This window comes from Falco cherrug, chromosome 4 (assembly GCF_023634085.1).
Source record: "Falco cherrug isolate bFalChe1 chromosome 4, bFalChe1.pri, whole genome shotgun sequence".
Taxonomy (NCBI): Eukaryota; Metazoa; Chordata; class Aves; order Falconiformes; family Falconidae; genus Falco; species Falco cherrug.
In genome coordinates this window covers 50,976,157-50,995,220 of record NC_073700.1, presented here as the reverse complement: position 1 = coordinate 50,995,220, position 19,064 = coordinate 50,976,157, and the positions used below count along the sequence as shown (strand labels likewise).

The window sequence follows — 19,064 nt, the reverse complement described above, 5'->3', positions numbered from 1 at the left end:
GACCCCCCCGCAGTCCCCCCCTGCAGCAGCCCCTCGCACCCCAGGGACCCTTCAGCAGCAGCTTCAGGGGGCAGTGGGCTGCAGGGGCAGCCACGGGCTGGGGGTGCCATGGGTGCACTGGTGGGCCAGCATGATCTGCTCGTCTTGAAACCGCTTCTTGCGGCTGCCGCGCTGGTAAGGATTGACCTCCGCCCACCCCCTGCCGGGGGCGGACACCCCCGCCCCATCCCACCAGCCACCCTCCAGCATGGCCAGCAAGCCCCCGTGCACCCGCTGGTGGCTCTTCAGGTGCTGCTTCTGGCTGCAGGTCTTGCCGCACTCATCGCTTCTCACCGGTGTGGATGTGCTGATACAAGGTGAGGGTCTTCTTGTCCCGGAAGGCCTTGGGGCAGTGGGTGCAGGCGAAGGGGTACTCCCTGCTGCGGATGCGCGGGTGGCTGACCAGGTTGTGCTCGTGGCTGAAGTGGTGGCCACAGTGGCTGCAGGCGAAGCGCTTCTCGCCAGTGTGAATGCACCAGTGGCTCAGCAGGTGATGCTTCTGAGCGAAGTGCTTGCTGCAGTCGGCACAGCTGAAGGGCTTCTCCCCACCGTGCACCTTCTGGTGCGATGCCAGGACCTGCCTCAGCCAAAAGCAGCAGCCACACTGCAGGCAGGGGAAGGGCCATGCCGCCATGTGCATCTGCTGGTGTTTCCACAGGTCCCGGCTCTTGCCCAAGCTCTTCCCCCTCCACGCAGCTGCAGGGTTCTTGGGGGCCAGGGGCCTGCAGGGCGGCAGTGGCTTGGCCAGGATGCCCATGCTGGTTTCGGGGGGTGTCCGGCTTCCTGGCGTGGGTCTTCTGGTGACACGAGGTCCCCTTGGAGGGGAAGCCCTTCCTGCAGCAGGGGCAGCCAAAGGGCCGCTCGCCCATGTGGCTCCGCTCGTGAATGGCCAGCGCTGTCTGGCTCTTGAAGCTCTTGTTGCACTTGGGGCATGTTGGGGGGGGGGTGTCTTCTCCAGCAGCTGGGGGGTGGGGAGCAGGTGGTGGTGCCCCAATGGGCCCCCCTGGCTCCTGCCCAGCTGGCTGTGAGCCAAGCACCCCTGCCGCCTCCTGCCCCACTTGGGCAGCGCAGCGGGTGCCAGCATCTCTCCAGGGACCCCCCCAGCCTCCCACTGCCTCCAGGCATCACTGGCTGCTGGGGAGGATGGAGGGGTCAGTGCTGGGACTGAGCACGTGGGACCACTCCCCGTGGGGAGCAGCACAGGCACCCTGCCAGCTGCCCACCCTCCCCAGTGTATGGAGCACCCAAGGCCGAGGGGACAATGCTGGCAGATCCTCCCCCCACCCCCCCCAGCTCCCTAGTACCTGCCTGGGATGGGAGTCCAGCGCCTCTGCTGTGCCCCGGGGGGGTTTCACATGCATGGTGTCTCTTCTCGCTCCATCTTGCAGATGATCTCAGGCTTGAAGGCAGGCCAACCTGTCCAGGCAGAGAGCCACGGACCCCCCACCTGCACCCCTGGGACGGCTTGTGGCCCCCTCAGCCCTGCACCTGCAGCCCCCTTGCCCCTCGCTTTCGGCACCCCACCAGCTCTCCCTCAGGCAGGACGCTGGGGAGGGCTCAGGGTGGCATGGGGGGCTTAGGCTGGGCAGGAGGGAGTGTGGTGGTGCTGAGAGGGGGTTGAACGCTGTAGAGGAAGCATAGAGGAATGACGGCAAGTTCATTAACATTGATAATATACAGCTGTGAGCTGGCTTCAGGGGTGGTGGGCTGGCTGGCGTGGATAAGGTGCAGCTGTGGCTGGTTCCTGCTAAGTAGTTAAATAGCTCTAAGGGGGATGGAAGGGGAGCACTGGGTGAAGAGAGACCTGGAAGAAGCAGAGGGAGGAGAGAGAGTGAGAGTGTCTTGGAGGTAGGAGAGATAAGGGGAAGGATGCAGGTGAGGCAAGAAGCAGAGGGACTGGCCTGAAGAGGATGAAGGAACAGCACAGACAGTAGATGAACTGTTGAGACCTTGTGGGGGATTGGTGGCTGTGCCAGGGCAAGGTGTGGGAACTACTTATTGAAGTTAACCTGGTATGTGATGGTAAAAGCCTTGTTACAGCTGGCTAGTTTGTTAGTGCTGCGACAGAGCCCCAGCACAGGCTGCCAGTGGGGCAATGCCCCAGGCCGGACAGGGCTGGAGGCATTTGGGTGATGCCCTTAACATGGTTTGGCTTTTGGTCAGGCTTGAAGTGCTCAGGTGGGGGGGGGGGGGGCATATGATTATTGGTGTGGGGCCGTTCCCACTGAAATAAGCCATCCCACAGCACCCAAGGCCTGCTCCCAGTTGGAAGCTGCCCGGCTGGGTAAAACCTGCCGGCAGCTGCAGCTGCTGCAGCAGTACTTGGGCAGCACCAGTTGCTGCCAGCTTTTCTCTTTTAGGGCCCCCAGCCGATGAGGGGGGATTCTGGCTCAACCCTGGCCCAGTAGCACCAGAGAGTCCTCGCCTAGAGAGGTTACTGCCTGGTAGTTGTCCAGCATCACCTCCTGGTAGAGCCACCGCTGCCATGCCACCAGCTGTGCCCACACCTCTGGGGAGAAGTACATGGCCATGTCCTCACACATCACTAGCACCTGGAGCGAGTAGCATGCCTAGCTCGGTGCTGGCAGGCGCGCTGGGAGCAGTGGCACCACGAGGAGCGCTTGGAGCATCCCATGCGAGTGAAGGCAACGGGTGGTGCAGCAGGGTCACTGTGGCATGGGGGGCTCGCTTGGCCTGTCCCAGGTGGGGGCAGCCCACCAGCCACACCAGGAGAGGGCAGACTGGCAGGCCTGCGGGGGTTCCCCATGACCCCGCTGCTCTGCGTGGGACCTGTGCCGCACACCGGAGCCCTCGCCACGGCAGGGTGCAGCACTGCGACACCAGGCCTGGCAGCAGGCGTGCTCCTGCCCACGGTGTGGCTCGGCAGGTAATGCCGGGGGTACCATGCACCGTGCCAGGTCTCCAAGCGCTTCCCTCCCACCTTGTAGCAACCGGACCCCTGGCCCTGGGAGTTCTGCACCATGGCACCAACCACAGGGAGCTCAGCCTGTGGCACACTGGCTGCCATGGCTCTGCCTGCTGGCTGCAAGGGGCGAGCAGCTGGGCTTATGGCGTGTGCCAGGGCAGTGCTGGCACCTGCCTCACCAGAGCTGTTGGCGAGCGGGCAGGGGCACCCACTGTGTATCTGGGAGGGCGGAGGTGGGATGTGCTGGACTCCGCAGGAGCTTCCAGTCCCATGACCAGCTGCACCAGCACAGCAAGGATGGCTGTTCCATGCCAAACACAGTATTTGGACTAATGAATTGGGGCAGAATGCACCCACACGCCACCGGCTGCACTGCCCCAGGCCCCAACAACCACCAGCACAGGTACCGTCCCTGAGCCCATTGCCTGCACCGCCGGCCGTGCTGGCACAGTGGTGAGAATTGCCAATACAGACAGGGGTTTGAGGCGCTCCTGGTGCCCCAAAGCTGGCTATGTCCATCTGGGGGGACTGACCATCCATCCTTCCATCCTGGGGGGCTAAACATCCATCTGGGATAGCAGGGGGGCTGAGCACCCATCTTGGGGTACTGACCATCCATTCCCCCCCAGTCTGGGGGGCTGACCATCCACCCCCCCGCACCCCGGGGGGCTGAGCACCCTTGGTGTGTGGGATTGCAGTTCTGCCCAGCCCGGATGGGGGGGGGGGCCGCGGGGGAGGGCAGCGGGGAGCCCGGTGGGGGGTATTTGCAGCAGCCCTGAGGGTGGTGGGGGCAGTGCCCACCCCCGTACCGCAGGCTGCCACCCCTACCTGTGCTGAGAGAGGCAGCCCCGGGGTGGGAGCGGCACATCAGCACGGTAAGCACCGGTGCCCACGGGAGGTGTAGTCCCACCAGTGGGAGACCAGCTCCCGCAGCGCCCTGCCTGCCCCCATGGCCCCAGCGCAGGGATGGGGGGGCACCCCCTGCCCCGTCCCCACGGGCCCACTGCAGGGATGTCCCACACACACACACACGCTGCAGAGATGCAGGTGCCCCCCCACCCCCGGGGATGAGGGTGCCTCCCACAGCCTTGCTGCAGGGACGTGGATGCCCTCCCCCCATGCTGTGAGATGTGAGTGTCCCCCATGCTCCCACCCTTAGGGACACCTGTGCCTCCTGCGGCCCCCCACTGCAGGGCTGTGAGTGGCCCCCCCTCAGCGCCCCCCCCCCCCTCCCCGGGGTGTGTGGCCCCCCTGGTCCCACTGCAGGGCTGTGGGTGCCCTGTTGTGCTTTGGGCACTGCACTGGGGGCAACCTCTCTGGGGGGTTGGGCATGGGGCACTACCTGTGTCAGGACAGCAGCTGGCTGAGTGGCCCCCTCACACCTGGGCCTGCACTCAGGGCTTGAGCTGTTCTTTTCCTTCTTCCTCTTTTCCTTACAATTTACAATTTTTTATTATTCTTTCATTATTAAACTCTTTTGATGCCGACCTCCAGGGAGACGGGCTGCATGGTGCTGCCCAGGTCAAAGTGTGGTGGGTAGAAAGGGGCAGCTGGGGGGTTCTGCACACACTGGGCTGTTACCGTGACCCAGTGGCTGCTGGCCATGCATGTGATGCTTGCAATGTTTGGGTGAGTGGTTCCTTCCTGGGCCCCGTGCTGCCAAGGTGCCTTCCTGTGAGCCAGGGCAGGGGGCGATGCTTCTGTCCCCCCCAAGCAGGTCCACAGTCATGGATGGGGCTGGGTGCTGGGGAGAGGCAGTGGGACCCCCTGGCAAGGAGGGATGAGGGGTCCCACCTCTCCCACGGGGGGTGAGCAGAAATAAGCAGCAAATGGGTTCTCTTACATTTGCACTTTTTATTAGTGTCTAGGTTAGGAAAAACCAACAGTGCCATAAATACATGTGGTCCCTGCACACTGTGTCCCATGGTGGGGGCTCCTATGCGTCAGCTAAGCCACCAGCTGTCCTTTGTCCCTGGCAGCTCCAACACGCCCCAGCCCAGCACTTGCCCTCTGTGGGGCTCTGCATGGTCAGGAAGGGGTTAACACGCCCTCCGGGAGGCAGCACGTAGTGTTACCCCCCTTTCACAGATGGGGAAACTGAGGCAGGGATGTGACAAGCATAACCTTGAGCCCCAGGGCAAAGCTGTGGAGACAGCCAGGTCAGGGTCCCTGTGTGCCCCAGGGCCTCTCGCCTCCATGGCCCCTCCAAAAGCAGCCCCCCCTGCAGAACCAGTGGCCGAGGGAAGAGGTTTGCCCCCCAGCAGAATACTCAGGTTTCCATCAAAGCCCCAAAGCGCAGGGCCCTGCTCCCCAGCACACAGCAGGTGCTGGGGCAGGAAGGGAGCCAAACCCATGCCTGGGTAAATGCCTGACGGGACTTTGGGGGGACAAAGAGGGGTGCTGGCTCACCCCCGCACAGGGGCTGGTCACTGTGCACAGAGCATAGTGGTGAGGGGCTGTGCCTGGTAGCCATGGGCTCCTCATTGAGTCCAGCATCCTTGATGGGGATGAGGGGAAACAGGGGCGCTCAGCCCCAGACCTGCCCCATTCCCCCAGCTGCACCGGGCCCCTCAGCACAGGATGGGGTGGCCGCACCTGCCACAGCACAGATGGTGGCACCGGCATTGGGGACAGCAAACCTGGCAAGGGGACCCATCTCTTCACACCTACTCGTTGTGATCCACTTTGAAAAGGTTTCCAACAGCAAACAGGACGGCGGACTCTCGGGTCGGGGACAACATCTCCTGCCATAATAGAAAGCCCCCCATCACCTGGGGGTGTGATTGGTGCTGGTGTGGTGGCAGGCCACCAGCCCCACACGCCCAGGGTCCCAGCCCAGCTGCCTGTCCCTGCCACTGGCCCCTGGCCCCCGCCACGGCAGGGCAGCCCCTCTAGCACTGCTGAAAGCCAGTGGCATCCCCAGCCAGCGCCTCGTCCCCAGGACCCGCCAGTGTCCCATGGCACTGGCCCTGCAGCGGGGCCAAGTCTCTGACATTGGTTCCTCCTCTGGCTGCTTGAGCCATGGGGACGTGCCACAGGCAGGACAGTGGGCTGTCCCTGCTGCCACCAGCCCTCCTACTTGTACTTAGACAAGGCTTCCAGTGGCACTGGAAGCTGGGCGCAGGACATGAGGAGGGGGTGCACGGGGAGGAAGGGGTTGAAGGACTCTCCCTCCTGGTAGCAGGAGAGGATCCTCTCCTCTGTGTGCACACCCTGGTGCACTGTCAGCTCCTTCTTGTGGCTGAAGATCTTGCCACACTCAGTGCAGGGGTAGACCCGCTCCACTGTATGGGTGAGGTGGTGGGTTCGGAGGTTGCCCTTGTACTTGAAGCTCTTCCCACACTCCAGGCAGGTGAAGGGACGCTCGCCAGTGTGGATGCGCTTGTGCTTCATCAGAGTCGTCTTCAAGTTGAAGGTCTTGCCACACTCGGGGCAGACGAAGGGTCGCTCACCGGTGTGAATGCGCTGGTGGGTGATGAGGGTGCCTTTGCGGTTGAAGCTCTTGCCGCACTCGGTGCAGGTGAAGGGCTTCTCACCGGTGTGGATGCGCTGGTGCTTGATCAGCTCGCCGTTGTGGCTGAAGCTCTTGCCGCAGTCGGTGCAGGCAAAGGGGCGCTCGCCGGTGTGGATGCGCTGGTGCCGCGTCAGGTCACCATTGCGGCTGAAGCTCTTGCCGCACTCTGAGCAGCCAAAGGGCCGGTCGCCGATGTGGATTTTCTGGTGGAGGATGAAGGTCTTCTTGGCACAGAAGCCCTTGCCGCACTCAGCACAGATGAAGGGGCGCTCACCACGGTGGATCTTCTGGTGGGTGATGAAGTTGGCCTTGCGGTTGAAGCTCTTGCCACACTCGGTGCAGGAGAAGGGCTTCTCGCCAGTGTGGATGCGCTGGTGCAGGATGAAGGTCTGCTTGGAGCAGAAGCTCTTGCCACAGACTGTGCACTTGAATGGCTTCTCACCGGTGTGGATGCGCTGGTGCCGCATCAGGTCACCCTTCTGGCTGAAGCTCTTGCCACAGATGGTGCAAGTGAAGGGCTTCTCACCTGTGTGCACCCGCAAGTGGGTGATGAGGTTCCCCCGGTGCTGGAAGCTCTTCCCACACTCACTGCAGGCGAAGGGACGCTCGGCTGTGTGGCCACAGGGACGCCGTGCCGGCTCGGTACCGGAGGCCATGGCACTGCCCACCCCGCAGGCAGAGGGAGGTTTCTGCCTGGCGCTGCTCACTGGCACCACCGGAGCTGTGCCCCTCTCCAGGCAGAGCACCCAGGGCTCGGGGGCAGCCCGTCGCTCCCTGGGCACTGCTGGGCTGCACCGGAGCTCAGCAACGGTGCCCTGTGCCTGCTGCACCGTCCACTGGCTGACACGGGGCCAGGGTCCGAGCGAGCCCCCCAAGGCAGCCCCCAGGCTCTTCTCCAGCTCAGCTGCCTCTGGCTTCACCTCCTCTGGCTCCTCCTTGGGTCGCTGCTCGCCGTCAGGGCCTGCCAAGAGAAGGTGACCCCACCGTTACCTGCCGCAGCTCCAGAGATCCCCTGGGAGACCCCTGCAGCCACATTCAGCCCCTTCCCGCAGCCCCCCTCAGGGTGTCCTAGCACGGGCTGGGCAGAGCTGCACCCACCCCCGCAGGCACCGAGCTGCGCCCACCTCCGACCTGTCCCGTGTGATGGAGCAGCAGGACGAGGCCACCCTGCCCTCGGCACCCAGCCGGGCCCATGCCCGCTCGGGCCCAGCACACCCGAAGGTGCCATGTGTGATCCCTCCCCCACAGCCAAAATGGCGCAGATCCCCCCGGCCTAAGCCCAAGTCCCTGTTCTGCAACGGGGGGCACCTCTGGAGCCCCGAGCCAGGTGGCACCAGCACATGCCAAGCAGAGTGGCAAGGCTGGCACAGCAGCGTCACTGTGGGGTCAGTTTCGGGAGTTCGGGGCAGGGATCCCAGGGAGCGAGCAGGGACAGGGATGATTCCTGGCTGCCGAGGCTGCCCAGAGAGGCAGAAGCGCAGCACAATGCCAGCACCTGCATGACCAGTGGCTCGCCCAGACCATCTGGAATGTTGCTGGGAGTGGGACGGGGGGCTGCGGGGGCCACGTCAGGTGCAGCCCCAGCCCTGGGGACAGTTGCTCCCCTAACCACTGAAAGCCATCAGCGAGGCTGCCCCGAGCCCACCACGCAGCCCAGGCTCAGCTCCTGCAGCTGAGAGGCTCTGGGGACACCCACATGGTTCCAGGGACAACCACGCAGTCACCTCTGCCTGCTGCCAGCTCACGGCCAAGTCCCAGCCAGGACTGGCACGGGGAGCACAGGCACCGCACACCATGTGTGAGTTAGGCTCGTGGCAGGGTCACACCAAACCCCGAGGAACACTGAAATGCCAAATAAAGCCGCAAACATAAAGACGAAAAATCCATCCTGCAGCTGCGACCAGCATCGCCTGCCGGTGCTGCCCATGACCGCCCACTCGCCCTCCAGCCCACGGCTTCCACCGCAGCCTCACTCAGCACTGTGGCCACCTTGGCGTGTTGCCTGGCAGTGGCTCCATGGTGACAAATGCCAAAGGTCCCCCTCTGAGGAGGGCAGCTGCCTTCCCCTTCCACCACCTGCAGCGTACAAGGGGAGCAGGGGTCCCGGCACAGTGCCGCACCACCAGCCCCCCGGCCCCAGCCGAGGGCACCACTGAAGGCTCTGGTCCGGTTCAGGGGCTGTTTCCAGCCAAGCCTGGCGGCGCCTGTCCCTGTACCAGCTCTGGTTGAAGCTTTCAGCTTCCACTGGCTTCCAGACTCCTTCCCCGAGCCTACTGCGCCCCTCCTCGCCCCGCCCCATAAGGACATTTTGGCCAAACCCACTGCTCAAGTGGCGCTTCAGGACCCTGCGCCCTGGGCTCCCAGCAGAGTGACCGGCACCAACACCGGGCCACTCGCACCCACACCGCCCCCATCCCCCCCCCCGGTGCTCACCTGCGCCGCCGCAGTGGCTGGGAGCACCTGGGCCAGCCAGATCCTGGGGACACCCAATGTGTGACTCCTCCTCTGGCTCCACCTTCACGATGACCTCCGGCCTGGCATCACCTGCACGTGGAGAGCGTGGTGCTCGGCGGGCACAGGCAGCTGCCAGTGGGCTTTGGGCCCTGGCTGGCAGCACTGCCGGCAGGGAGGGCAGGGCTGGGCTCTTGTGGGACCTCACTGTCCCCAGGGTGGCACAGGACAGTGTCACCATGCCCTGGGTGGCACGAGACAGTGTCACCATCCCCAGGGAGGCACAGATCAGAGTCTTGCCATGCCCAGGGTGGCACAGGACAGAGTGCCACCATCCCCAGGTGTAAAAGAATGGCTGCAGAAGCATGGCCTTAGAATCTCTGAAGATCTGCACAATCCAGGCCTGGTATTAGAATAGGCCTGCAATCAGAATTGCACTGAAGTTGCTGTGCTGAAGTTAACAAGAAAGGTAGCCTTGAGCTGTTCTTGAATCCTGAGACCAAGTAATTATGTTGTGCCAACAGGCCGTGGCTGTAACAAGATACAGCTGCTGGGAAAGCAGGTGCAGGGCCAAGAAAGATAGGGACCGGTATGGGAAAATAGGGAGTAACAAACTACAAGGCTGAAGCACAGCAACACAATTAGCTACATGGATAGAATGCTTATTTTAGTTATGATAATTAGGGGTGTGAGAACCACGCGCGTTTAGAAACTACTAACCAATTATATTTCTGCTTTACAAATATGCATGTGTATCGGTTCTATATAAGTAGTGTTAGAAAATAATAAAGTTGAGCAAGATGCGTAACTCATATTGAGCGTCTTCTTGACTCCAGCAAACCCTTCTCCCAACACCCAGAGAGGCAGGGGACAGTGTCACCATCCCCAGGGAGGCAGGGGACAGCCACAACAGGCAGAGTTTCCAGGCAGGCAGAGCAGACAGCATCAGGCCAGTGGGCAGGTGAAGTGGATCAAGGTGCTTGGCTGGGTGCCCGCTGCCGAGCTTGACTCCCCGCCCAGCCCCCCACCCACCCTGGCCCCCAGCACCTCTCCTGCAGCCTGCAAAGCCTTGGAACACGCCAGCTGCACTCCCCCGGACCCCAGCTCCACTCACCGGCAGCATGGTGGTGCGGTGCGTCCCGCTCCTGGCAGCCGGGGCAGCCGCTGCCGTACGCCTCGGCCCCAGGCTCGCTTTTGATGCTGGTCTCCGCTTTGATGCCTGCCAGGGGGAAAGCGCGGTGTGTCTGCTGTGGGGACAGACTCTGTGCTTGGAGACGTCCCTGTGCTCTGCCAGTGCTGACACTGGCTCCAGGCACCACTTGCAAATCCTGGGTTCCCAGGAGCTCCCCACAGCCACTGGGTATCTCCTAGTGCTGGGACACTCCTGCGGGAAAGGAGGTGGGTGCCCTGGCCAGAGAGCCCTGGGGAACCAGGACACCTGGAGTCATCAAATATTTGTGCAAGAGAAGGAACCACCCCGTTTCCTCCAGGAGGGAATACCTGGTTACTGATCAGCACTGGGCACATACTGTGCGAGCAAAGCTCCCGGGTGCAGCGGCCTTTCCCATGTTCCCACACAGATATCGCCCTAAGCAGTCGGTACGGGATGCCACCCACAGCAGTTGGCATGGGACACCAGCCACAGCAGTTGGTATGGAACCAGGGACTCAATTCCCCAGGGGCTGCGGGTCTTGCTGAGCCCCCAGCCCCTTGCTCTGCTCACCAGTGCTGGGAACCCTGGGGACAGTGGCATCCAGGCCCTGGTGACAGCTGACGTAGGACTCATCCTCTGGCTCCGTTTTCACCACGATCTCACGCTTCACACTAGCCCAGCCCTTTCCTGAGGAAGACAGAGCTGCTCTCGGGCTCCTGGGCAGCACGGCGTCATGCCGGCAGCTGCGAGGTCCCTGTGGTGCCAGGGCAGCCGGGTCCCCACAGGAGCTCTCGGCAGCCTCACCTGTGTCACAGGCATCCGGCAGGTCCCCCCTCCACGACTTCTCCTCTGGCTCCATCGGTGGGGTCCTGGCACTGCCTCCCAGAGAAACTGCCCGAGTGATGGGAAAGTCTCTTCCAGCCTCCCCTCATCCCCTCCACTCTGGCAGCCCGGGCTGTGCCAACTACCCCCCTGACCCCTGCCCCAGACCCCAGTTGCCCCCTGCCCGTCCCTGGCTGTCGGCAGGGCCAAGGAGGGTGGCGTGGGTGTGATGCAGCACAGGGTGGCACAGGACAGTGCCAGCTCACCCTACCATTGCCCAAATTGCCATGTGCAGCAGCCACGCACCCCCCGCAGCCCCCCCAGCCCCCGTGCCTCTGGCTTCCAGGCCAGGCGAAGGCAAGCATCGTGCCAAAGCCACCAGCAGCACCGGGGCCCAGACCCGAGCACAGGGGCTGGGGGGTGCAGGGGTGCACCCCACCCCGGTGGCTCTGGGCAGGGCAACGGGCCCCTTGGGTGCTCCCCAGACATCATGGCACGGACCACCGAGCGGTTCGGGGAGCGCTACCAGCGCTGGCAGGCGGGAACCGTGCGGGGCCTCTCCCCCGCCAGCCCTCCTCCTGGCTGGCTGGCCGCCCCCGCGGGCGGGGGTCCTGCCACGGGCAGCGCCGGGCAAGCGGGCACAGGGCTGGGGGCTGCTGGGGCTGCCTCCGGTGCCCCCGGCCGGGGGATTGCGGGGGAGCTCCGGGCAGGGGCCAGCCGGGAGCCGCAAGCCCGCAGCTCTCCGCGGGGCCACGGGGAGCCCCGGGTGCTGCCCCCCACCCCGCGGGGCAGGGGGCCGGGAGAGGCGGCCACGCCGCCCACCCTGCGTCACAGCAGGGTTGGGGGGACCCCCCTCGGGGCGCTGCCCCCCCCGGCCCCCCTGGTCCCGCGCCCCCCTCCCCGCCCGGCCGGCGGTGGCGGCCCCCGGCGAGCACGGCCCGGACTGGAGCTCGTCCCGGGGGCGGGGGGTGTCGGGGGGCGGGGGCTCAGCCAGGCACCAGCACCGCCGCGGGAGGCGGCCGGGCCCCGGTAGCCCCGCACGCTGTACCCCTCGCTCCCGGTGCCCCCCGCCTGGCCCGATGCCCCCCTCCCGGTGTCCCCCCCCGCCCCCGCCGCGCCGGTGTCCGCTCTCCCGGTACCCCCCCACCCCGCCTGCTCCGGTGTCCCTTCTCCCGGTACCCCCCCGTCTCCGGTGCCCCCCGCCTGGCGTGTCCCCCCCTCGCCTGCTCCGGTGCCCCCCCCCCCCCCCGTGCCGCGCCCCCCCGCGCTCACCGGGCGCTGCCGGCGCGGGCCGAGGCCGCAGGACGCGGCGGGCGCGGCAGGACAAAGGCTCCGCCCGCTGCCTGCCGGGAGCTGTAGTGCGGCCGGGGCGGGGGCGGGGGGCACTGGGGGCGCGGGGCACCGGCGGTACGGGGCGGGGGGGCACCGGGAGGTGCGGGGTACCGGCGGTACGGGGCGGCTGCGGTAAGGGGTCGCAGCCAGCCTCCGCCTCCTCCCCGCTGCCTGCTGGCTCCCGGGGAGCGGTGGCTGCTGCCGCCCTCCTTGGACCCCCCGGCTCAGCGACGGGCTGTGGGGACCGGGACACCCGCCGGGACTCGGTGCCCAGCCGCCGAGGGTCGGCCAGAGGGGCCCCGGCACCCACGGCGCAGGCGGCGGCTTCGGGGCGGTGGGGCTGGTGGGGGGCGCGCAGGGTGAGCAACCGGCCAGGCAGTCAAGGGCATAGTTTGGGTGCCCAGTGGCAGCCACCGGTTTGCCAGCTCCTGGCACCGTGCCGGGCTGCGGCCACGGGACGGGTGCCCACAGCCCCTGGGGAGCATAGTGTTGGCTTTGCCATTACTGTGCATTATTCCATTGCTGGTAAAAAAGCAAACGGTGGGGTGTCTGGTGAGTGGCTGGGCAACATGAGCAGGGCAGGGAGGCGGTGTGCGTTCTCCACCAAGACGGGCACCACAGTGGGCAGCACCGCCGCTCCTGGGGCTCCACCACCAGCCATCACTTAGCACCATGTTATAGAGTCGTTGCCAAGCTCTGCTGGGCCTGGGAGCTCTGGGCAGACAGTGCGAGCAGGTGTGCAGAGCGGCCATGCCCTCCACGTGCAGCTGCAGCTCCGGCCTCAGTGCCCCCAGAGCAGGGCTGGGGAGCAGCACCCGTGGAGTGGGGCTCCAAGCACCCACCGCCAGCCATGGGGCCAGGGGCTGCACCCCTGCGCCTATTCATAGGTGCTAGTAAGTACAAGGAACTACTAACAAGTACGAGCAAGGACTAGTAAGCAGTAGTAAGTGCAAATAAGTACACCTGAGTACTAACATACTTGTATTTTCCAAGCATTTTCCAGCTGGAGGAGGTTGAGCGTCCCATGCCAGCAGCAGAGGCCCTCGCAGGATGGACCCCTGCCCCAGGGCAGCCCCCCCAGACTGAGTTTGATTCACTGCAAAACTTGGACGAGCCTCTGACAGAGGGGCCTGGCGGCCATTCCTGGCTCCCTGCACCAGTGCACAGCATGGCCACTCCAGTGACGAAGGAGCCAGCACCAAAATGGCAAGTGGCTGTGGCACTGCCTGCCTGGCCTCAGCCACCGGTCCCACAGCTTGGCTAGCAGGGAGCAGGCAGGGCAGCATGACCCTCCAGCAGGCAGGGCACAGGCAGGGCAGCATGGCCGGTACATGGTTCCTGGTGTGACAGTGGGCAAGCGCAGGGGCTCACTGAGCCAGCACTTGCCCCTGCTGGGCTGGGGGGCTGCCCCAGTACGTGAGCACTGGCTGCTGCAGCCCCTCTCTGATGCATGTTGCCTTCGAGGCCATAGTTCAGAGAACAGCACAGCATGCTGTATTGTATTGTACTGTATTGTATTACATTATGTTATATCATGTTATGTTATGTTACATTTCAGCTGGAAGGGACCTACAGCAACTACCTAGTCCAATGGCACCTAGTCCCTCCAGCCCTCGGGAACAGACACCTTTGGGGGTCCCTGGGCAATGCCAGGCCAAGGACTGGGGAAGGCTGGGCTAAGCAGCTGGTCCCGCACTGGAGAAGGAGGAGGAAGAGGAGGAGGAGAGCAGCGTACTTGCTCACTGGGTGCTGCTGCGGCACTGGCAACTACTCATCCAAACCAACAGCCACGTTCCTGCCAAAGCAATTTATTAAATAATGAGCAAGCACTGAGGGCATGGTGCTCTGTGACTTCAAACACACCAGCAGACTGCCACTTCCCTGGGGACAGGGGAACCACTGCTGGGTGGTGCCCGAGGGAAAAGCCACAACCTGGGCTCAGTGGCCACGCTCCCCAAGACTGGGAGAAGCAACCCCTCGCCCCAGGCACTGCCCCCATCTCTAATGTACAAGGCAGCTCAGAATGCAGTGGGTCCCAGGACGCTCCTGGGGACATGTCGGGGCACCCAGGACAACTCAGCCCTTTGTGTCGTGTCATCAGCCCTGCACAGTTTAGGGAACCCATTTGCTGAAAGGTGGCTTTGATCTCAGGGGTGTCCTTCACTGCTTTAAGGATTGTGTCCCACCCTCACCCCGCCGGACCCATGCCACCATGCCCATGCCAAGCCAGCTGCCCCACCGTGGCACTCAGGGGCAGGGAGGTGAGCAGCACGCACAGACCCTTGAGTTGCAACCACTAAAATCTGCTTTTTCTTCAGCTCCTGCCAGTGAGTGCTGGGACACGAGCACACAGGGGATGCAACAGGCCCAGAGGAGCTGGGCAGCCAGCAGCACCATCTCTGAGGAAAATCCAGCTGGATTTCTGCGCCCAGGCTCCACCACCCCACAGCACTGGCACCTTCTGCTCTGGGGACCAGCACCACAACGTTCGGGGAGCAAAAGCCATGCCCTCACTGCAAGTGGGAGCCCCAACACCAGCTCCAGCCACAGCCTGGCCCATGTGCTGGGCCTGCCGGCAGCCCGGTGTGCCCACAGCTGCAGGGATTACAGTGTCCTTTGACAAGTGATCGGGCACACTCATGACACCCTATTCCAGACGTTTCACGTCCAGGGCACGGGGCCATGCATCCATCTCCCTGCCAGGCACCCCAGCCCTCAGGCCATGTGGACCCTGGCACAGCCACCTTCCAAAGGCACACAGGGACTCTCACCCTCGAGAGATACCTGGCATGGTGACCACTGCTGTGCTCACAGGCCCTGGGACCACGATGCTGTGACAGTGGGAAACTCCCCACACCAGCTCACCACAACCTGGCACAGCAGACCCCGGCCCACTCCTCCCAGGAGTGATGGGTAACCGTGTCCCCAAGCATCGCCGGGAGCTGCCCAGGGCCCTGCTCCGCACCCTGGCAGCAGAGTGGCCACAGAAGACAAGCCTGGGGGGTCCCACTCCCACCTCAGCTACCCAAGTGCTGCCCCTCCCTTTGGGCAGCGCTACGGGGCAGGAACAACCCCCCCCACACGTGTCTGGGCTTGGGGACACTGGTACAGGGACAGCTGTGTCCCCACAAGGACCCCCAGGAGCTGCCCCATGCCTCCGAGCCCTGTGGGGGAGGGATCACAGCCTGAGCCCCAGGTAGAGCCGGGACAGCCCACCAACCCCGGGGGGCCATGCTCCAGCAGACCAGGGGTCCCACTGGCTGGGCACATGGCCATGCTCTGCACCCCAGCTTTGCACTGCAGGGTCCCCAGGCCCTGCACACCCAGCTTTGGGCAACCCACAGCCCCAGCTGGGCTCACAGCTCCCGTGGAGCCTGGCACAGCTCTGCTGGTGAACAGCCCCAGCTGGGCAAGGGGACAGGGGACGAGGTGGCCACCCCGGCTTCGCCCAGCCCGTGCCAATGGGCAGCGCTGCTGGGAGTGGGTCGGGATGGGGGTCTGTTCATCCCCCAAGCCACCCAGCCCACCCCCGGCACTGCTCTGAGGGGAAGACCAGGGCGCTGGGCAGCAGGGAAAGGCTCTTGGGCTGCCACCCCCAGCACAGGATGGGGCCCTTCCACCCCACTGCCAGAGACCAGACCTCACACTGGCATCGCTCTCTTCTGGCTTTAAATACAGGGCACCAGTGGGACTGGGGGAACTGAGAAGTGCCTTGGAGGGATTTTTTTGAGGTCCAAAGGAGTGCGGAGTGGGGCTCACAGGTCCTGGATGTGCCCTGGGGCTGAGCGACGGGGAGGAGGCAGCAGGCAGAGCACCGCAAAGTCACATCCTCTCCCACCCTGCCACAGCCTTCATGGCCCCTCAGCACAGGGATAAGCCCCTGTCAAGGTGGCCGCAGCTACTGCTGGCAGTCCTGAGAGTCGTCTCCCGCCCTGAGGGTCCCCTCATCCCCCTCCCCGTGCACTTGTTGGTGCAGCAGCAGCCTGCTCTTGGACCTGAAGCCCAGACAGCACTGGGAGCAGGAGAAGGTCTTGTAGCGTCGGTGGAGCTTCTTGTGCGTGATGAGGTTGGCCTTGTTGCAGAAGGACTTGTCGCACTGGGGGCAGGCGAAGGGCCGCTCGCCTGTGTGCACGCGCTGGTGCACCAGCAGGTTCCCGCTGCGGCTGAAGCCGCGGCCACAGTCGGGGCACTTGTGGGAGCGCTCCTGTGCGTGGCTGCGCTGGTGGATGATCAGGCTCTCCTTCCAGCTGAAGCTGCGGTCGCAGCGCCTGCAGAGGAAGGGCCGCTCCTCGGAGTGGGCAGCCCGGTGCTGGCTCAGGCTGGCCTCGTCCTCAAAGCGCTTCTCGCACTCGGGGCACTTGCGGCACACAGCGCCAGCGTGCCCCTTGCGATGCGCCTGCAGGTCACGTTTATGGCGGCAGCTGCTCCGGCAGAGTGGGCAGGCGTAGCCGCTGTCACCGCCGTGGCTCGCCCGGTGCCGCAGCAGGTCCCCTTTCAAGCAGAAAGTCCTGCTGCACCCCATGCAGGTGTGCCGGCACCGGCCCCGGTGCTTCTTGTGTGTCAGGAGGTTGCAATGGTGGCGGAAAGCCTTGCCGCAGGCACCGCACTGGTAGGAGGGCGCTGGGCGCATATGCTCACGCTGGTGCACACTCAGCCTGGCTGCATCCTCGAAGCTCTGCCCACAGATGCCGCAGATGAGGAGCCCCCCACCCCCCTCCACAGGCACTTCCAGCAGCTTCTCCCCCTGCTCCCACCCCGGCAGCGCCTGCGGGGCATCCCTGGCCAAGGCCCCCGGCACCATGTCGCACCAGCCAGAGCAGAGTGTGGGGTACCCCCACTCCTCGGCTGCCCTGGCTGGTGATGCACATGGGACCCAGCGTCCCCGGTCGTCGTCCTCAGACAGGTCCTCGCCGGCAGTCCTGCCCCAGGCAGCTGTCAGGAACAGGGGCACAGTCATGGCGTGGATGTCCCGGCACGGGGGCACCACCAGACTCGCGATATTCCCCATGCCCACAGCACCAGCCCCTCATCCACCGCGGCCTCCCCTTGCCCCTGCAATGCCCATGGGACAGCTGGGACTGGGGGGCCAGGGTGGGACATCTGAACCCACCCAGCGAGGAAGTCAGGTGGAAGCTCGCCTCTGCGGGATCTGGCCGGGGCCAGGTGCCTCATGCCACGCTCGAGGCTGCCGTCTCTGGCTACATCAGCACCAATTCCCCAGCCCAGAGCCCCCAGCCACACGGAGCGTCCCTGCAGTCACTCACGGGTGCCAGAGGCGTTGGGAGCTCTGCCGTCCCCCCTGCCGATAGGGACGCCCCCATGTGACTCTTCCCCAGGCTCCATTCTGTGGATGCGCTTGGATTTGAAGCCTGTGCGGGAGAGAGGAACCTCAGCATCCCCCCAACCGCCCGAGGGGTGTCACTGTCACCGGGGGCCGTGCCCCAGGGATGCCGGCTGTGGGAGCAGTGGGGCCAGGGGGCTGCCACGTCTGGGCCCTGGGGAGTCACCGGCGCCAGCCCCAGCCATGGCAGCAAAGCAGGGGGGGGCCAGGGTGGAGGGCAGCGGGGCCGGGGTACCTGCAGCAGTTATTCCTCACAGACCAGGGACGGACTCGGCAGGCCCGGGGGGGGGCAGCGGGCACGCCACGGTCCCGCTCTGCATGGAGAGACGGCAGGTCGAGCTCTGCCCGCGCGGCTGGCCCGAGGGGCTCCAGCTGCAGACCCCCGGCTGAGCCCGTGGACCCCCGGCTGAGCCACTGGCCGTGCTCCCGGCCCGGCAGCGCTGCCGGCTCCGTCCTGGGGCACCCCCGGCGCCCCCGCTTACCTAGGCTGGCTACCAGGTCGTAGTTGTCCAGCATCACCTCCCGGTAGAGCCGCCGCTGCCACGCCGTCAGCTGTGCCCACTCCTCGGGGGAGAAGTACACGGCCACGTCCTCGAACGTCACCGGCACCTGCTCCTGCAAAACAGGGCGGGGGCTGAGGGGCCGCCGGGGCTGAGGGGCGCCAGCCGCCCCGTCGGGGGTGCCAGCACCGCGCCCCGGCCCTGCCGCGTCCCCACCGCCGGGCCGCCTGCCGCTGGGCTGCCGCGGCACCGCTGTGTCCAGCCGGGGGGTCCCGGCTCCGCAGCCAGCCCCGAGGGTCCCGCCGCCCCAGACCCGGGGCCCCCACCGCCGAGCCCGGCCAGGGCGGCCCGGGCCACAGCCTGCCTGCACCGGGAGCGGGGCCGGGGGTTGCGGCAGCTGCCGGGGGGCTGCAGGCCGGAGCCCAACCCCCCCCCACGGGCACCGGCAGACATGGGGCCGGGGGCTGCCCGGGACCCCCCATGGCCACAGGCAGACGCGGGGCCGAGGGCTGGCTGCCCGCCCCCCCGCCCCCGGGCACCGGCAGCCGCAGACCCGGGGGGCTCCGTCCGGTGCTGCCGCCGAGCGCGGCCCGACCCCCCGCCGCCTCCCGCCCGGCCTTACCCGCTGCATCGCTGCCCGGGCCGGCGGCTGCGACGCCCGAGCGCGCCCCGGCCCGCAGCCGCAATGGCGCCGGCCCCGCCTCGGCGCGCCCGGAAGGGGCGGTGGGGACGCGGCGGCGGCGGGCGGGAGCTGGGCCGCCGGGCCCGGGGACCCACGGGGAGCATCGGCCCCGGGCGAGGGGACCCTCGGGCGAGGGGATCCGCGTACCAGAGCATCCTGCCCGGGCGCGGGGAGCCCCAGGTGTGGGGAGCGCTGGCGCCGGGCATGGGGAGCCCCCGGCAACGGCCGTCCCGGGCACTGGGAGCCTCGGTCCCAGCGGTGGGGAGCCCCGGGCACCGGGAACCACAGGGAGCGCCGGCCCCGG

At 65.8% G+C, this 19,064-nt stretch overlaps 2 protein-coding genes across 6 annotated transcripts; both read right to left on the bottom strand.

Annotated features, from left to right (window-relative positions):
• Positions 1-116: 116 nt before the first annotated feature.
• Positions 117-1,849, bottom strand: LOC114016686 (replication initiator 1-like). The gene is made up of 2 exons (XM_055706859.1): positions 1,344-1,849; positions 117-1,166 (listed from the first exon to the last, which is right to left on the bottom strand). Exon 2 carries the CDS (start codon positions 1,121-1,123, stop codon positions 320-322), a length of 804 nt encoding a protein of 267 aa, XP_055562834.1. The 5' UTR covers positions 1,124-1,166; positions 1,344-1,849; the 3' UTR covers positions 117-319.
• A 2,950-nt stretch (positions 1,850-4,799) lies between these two features.
• Positions 4,800-18,794, bottom strand: LOC114016689 (gastrula zinc finger protein XlCGF57.1-like). 5 transcript variants are annotated; one of them, XM_055706836.1, is made up of 6 exons: positions 12,178-12,248; positions 10,888-10,974; positions 10,654-10,770; positions 10,045-10,149; positions 8,913-9,023; positions 4,800-7,440 (listed from the first exon to the last, which is right to left on the bottom strand). In XM_055706836.1, the coding sequence occupies exons 2-6, from the start codon at positions 10,940-10,942 to the stop codon at positions 6,041-6,043; spliced, it is 1,788 nt and encodes a 595-aa protein (XP_055562811.1). In that variant the 5' UTR covers positions 10,943-10,974; positions 12,178-12,248; the 3' UTR covers positions 4,800-6,040. The 5 variants fall into 5 exon arrangements, with proteins under 5 accessions (XP_055562811.1, XP_055562813.1, XP_055562814.1 ...); XM_055706838.1 differs by having other exon boundaries at positions 10,888-10,958; positions 12,178-12,230; XM_055706839.1 differs by lacking the exons at positions 8,913-9,023; positions 10,045-10,149; positions 10,654-10,770; positions 10,888-10,974; positions 12,178-12,248 and adding exons at positions 16,200-17,169; positions 17,502-17,606; positions 18,061-18,193; positions 18,701-18,794 and having other exon boundaries at positions 4,800-7,097.
• Positions 18,795-19,064: the final 270 nt, after the last annotated feature.

Bases quoted from the DNA above. Each gene is read 5' to 3' on its own strand.
- LOC114016686 (XM_055706859.1), bottom strand. From the start codon at position 1,123: ATGCTGGCACCCGCTGCGCTGCCCAAGTGGGGCAGGAGGCGGCAGGGG.
- LOC114016689 (XM_055706839.1), bottom strand. The intron at 17,607-18,060 runs GTAAGCGGGGGC...TCTCCCGCACAG, and splicing joins CGACCTGGTAGCCAGCCTAG to GCTTCAAATCCAAGCGCATC. The intron at 17,170-17,501 runs GTGAGTGACTGC...TGTTCCTGACAG, and splicing joins TCCCAACGCCTCTGGCACCC to CTGCCTGGGGCAGGACTGCC.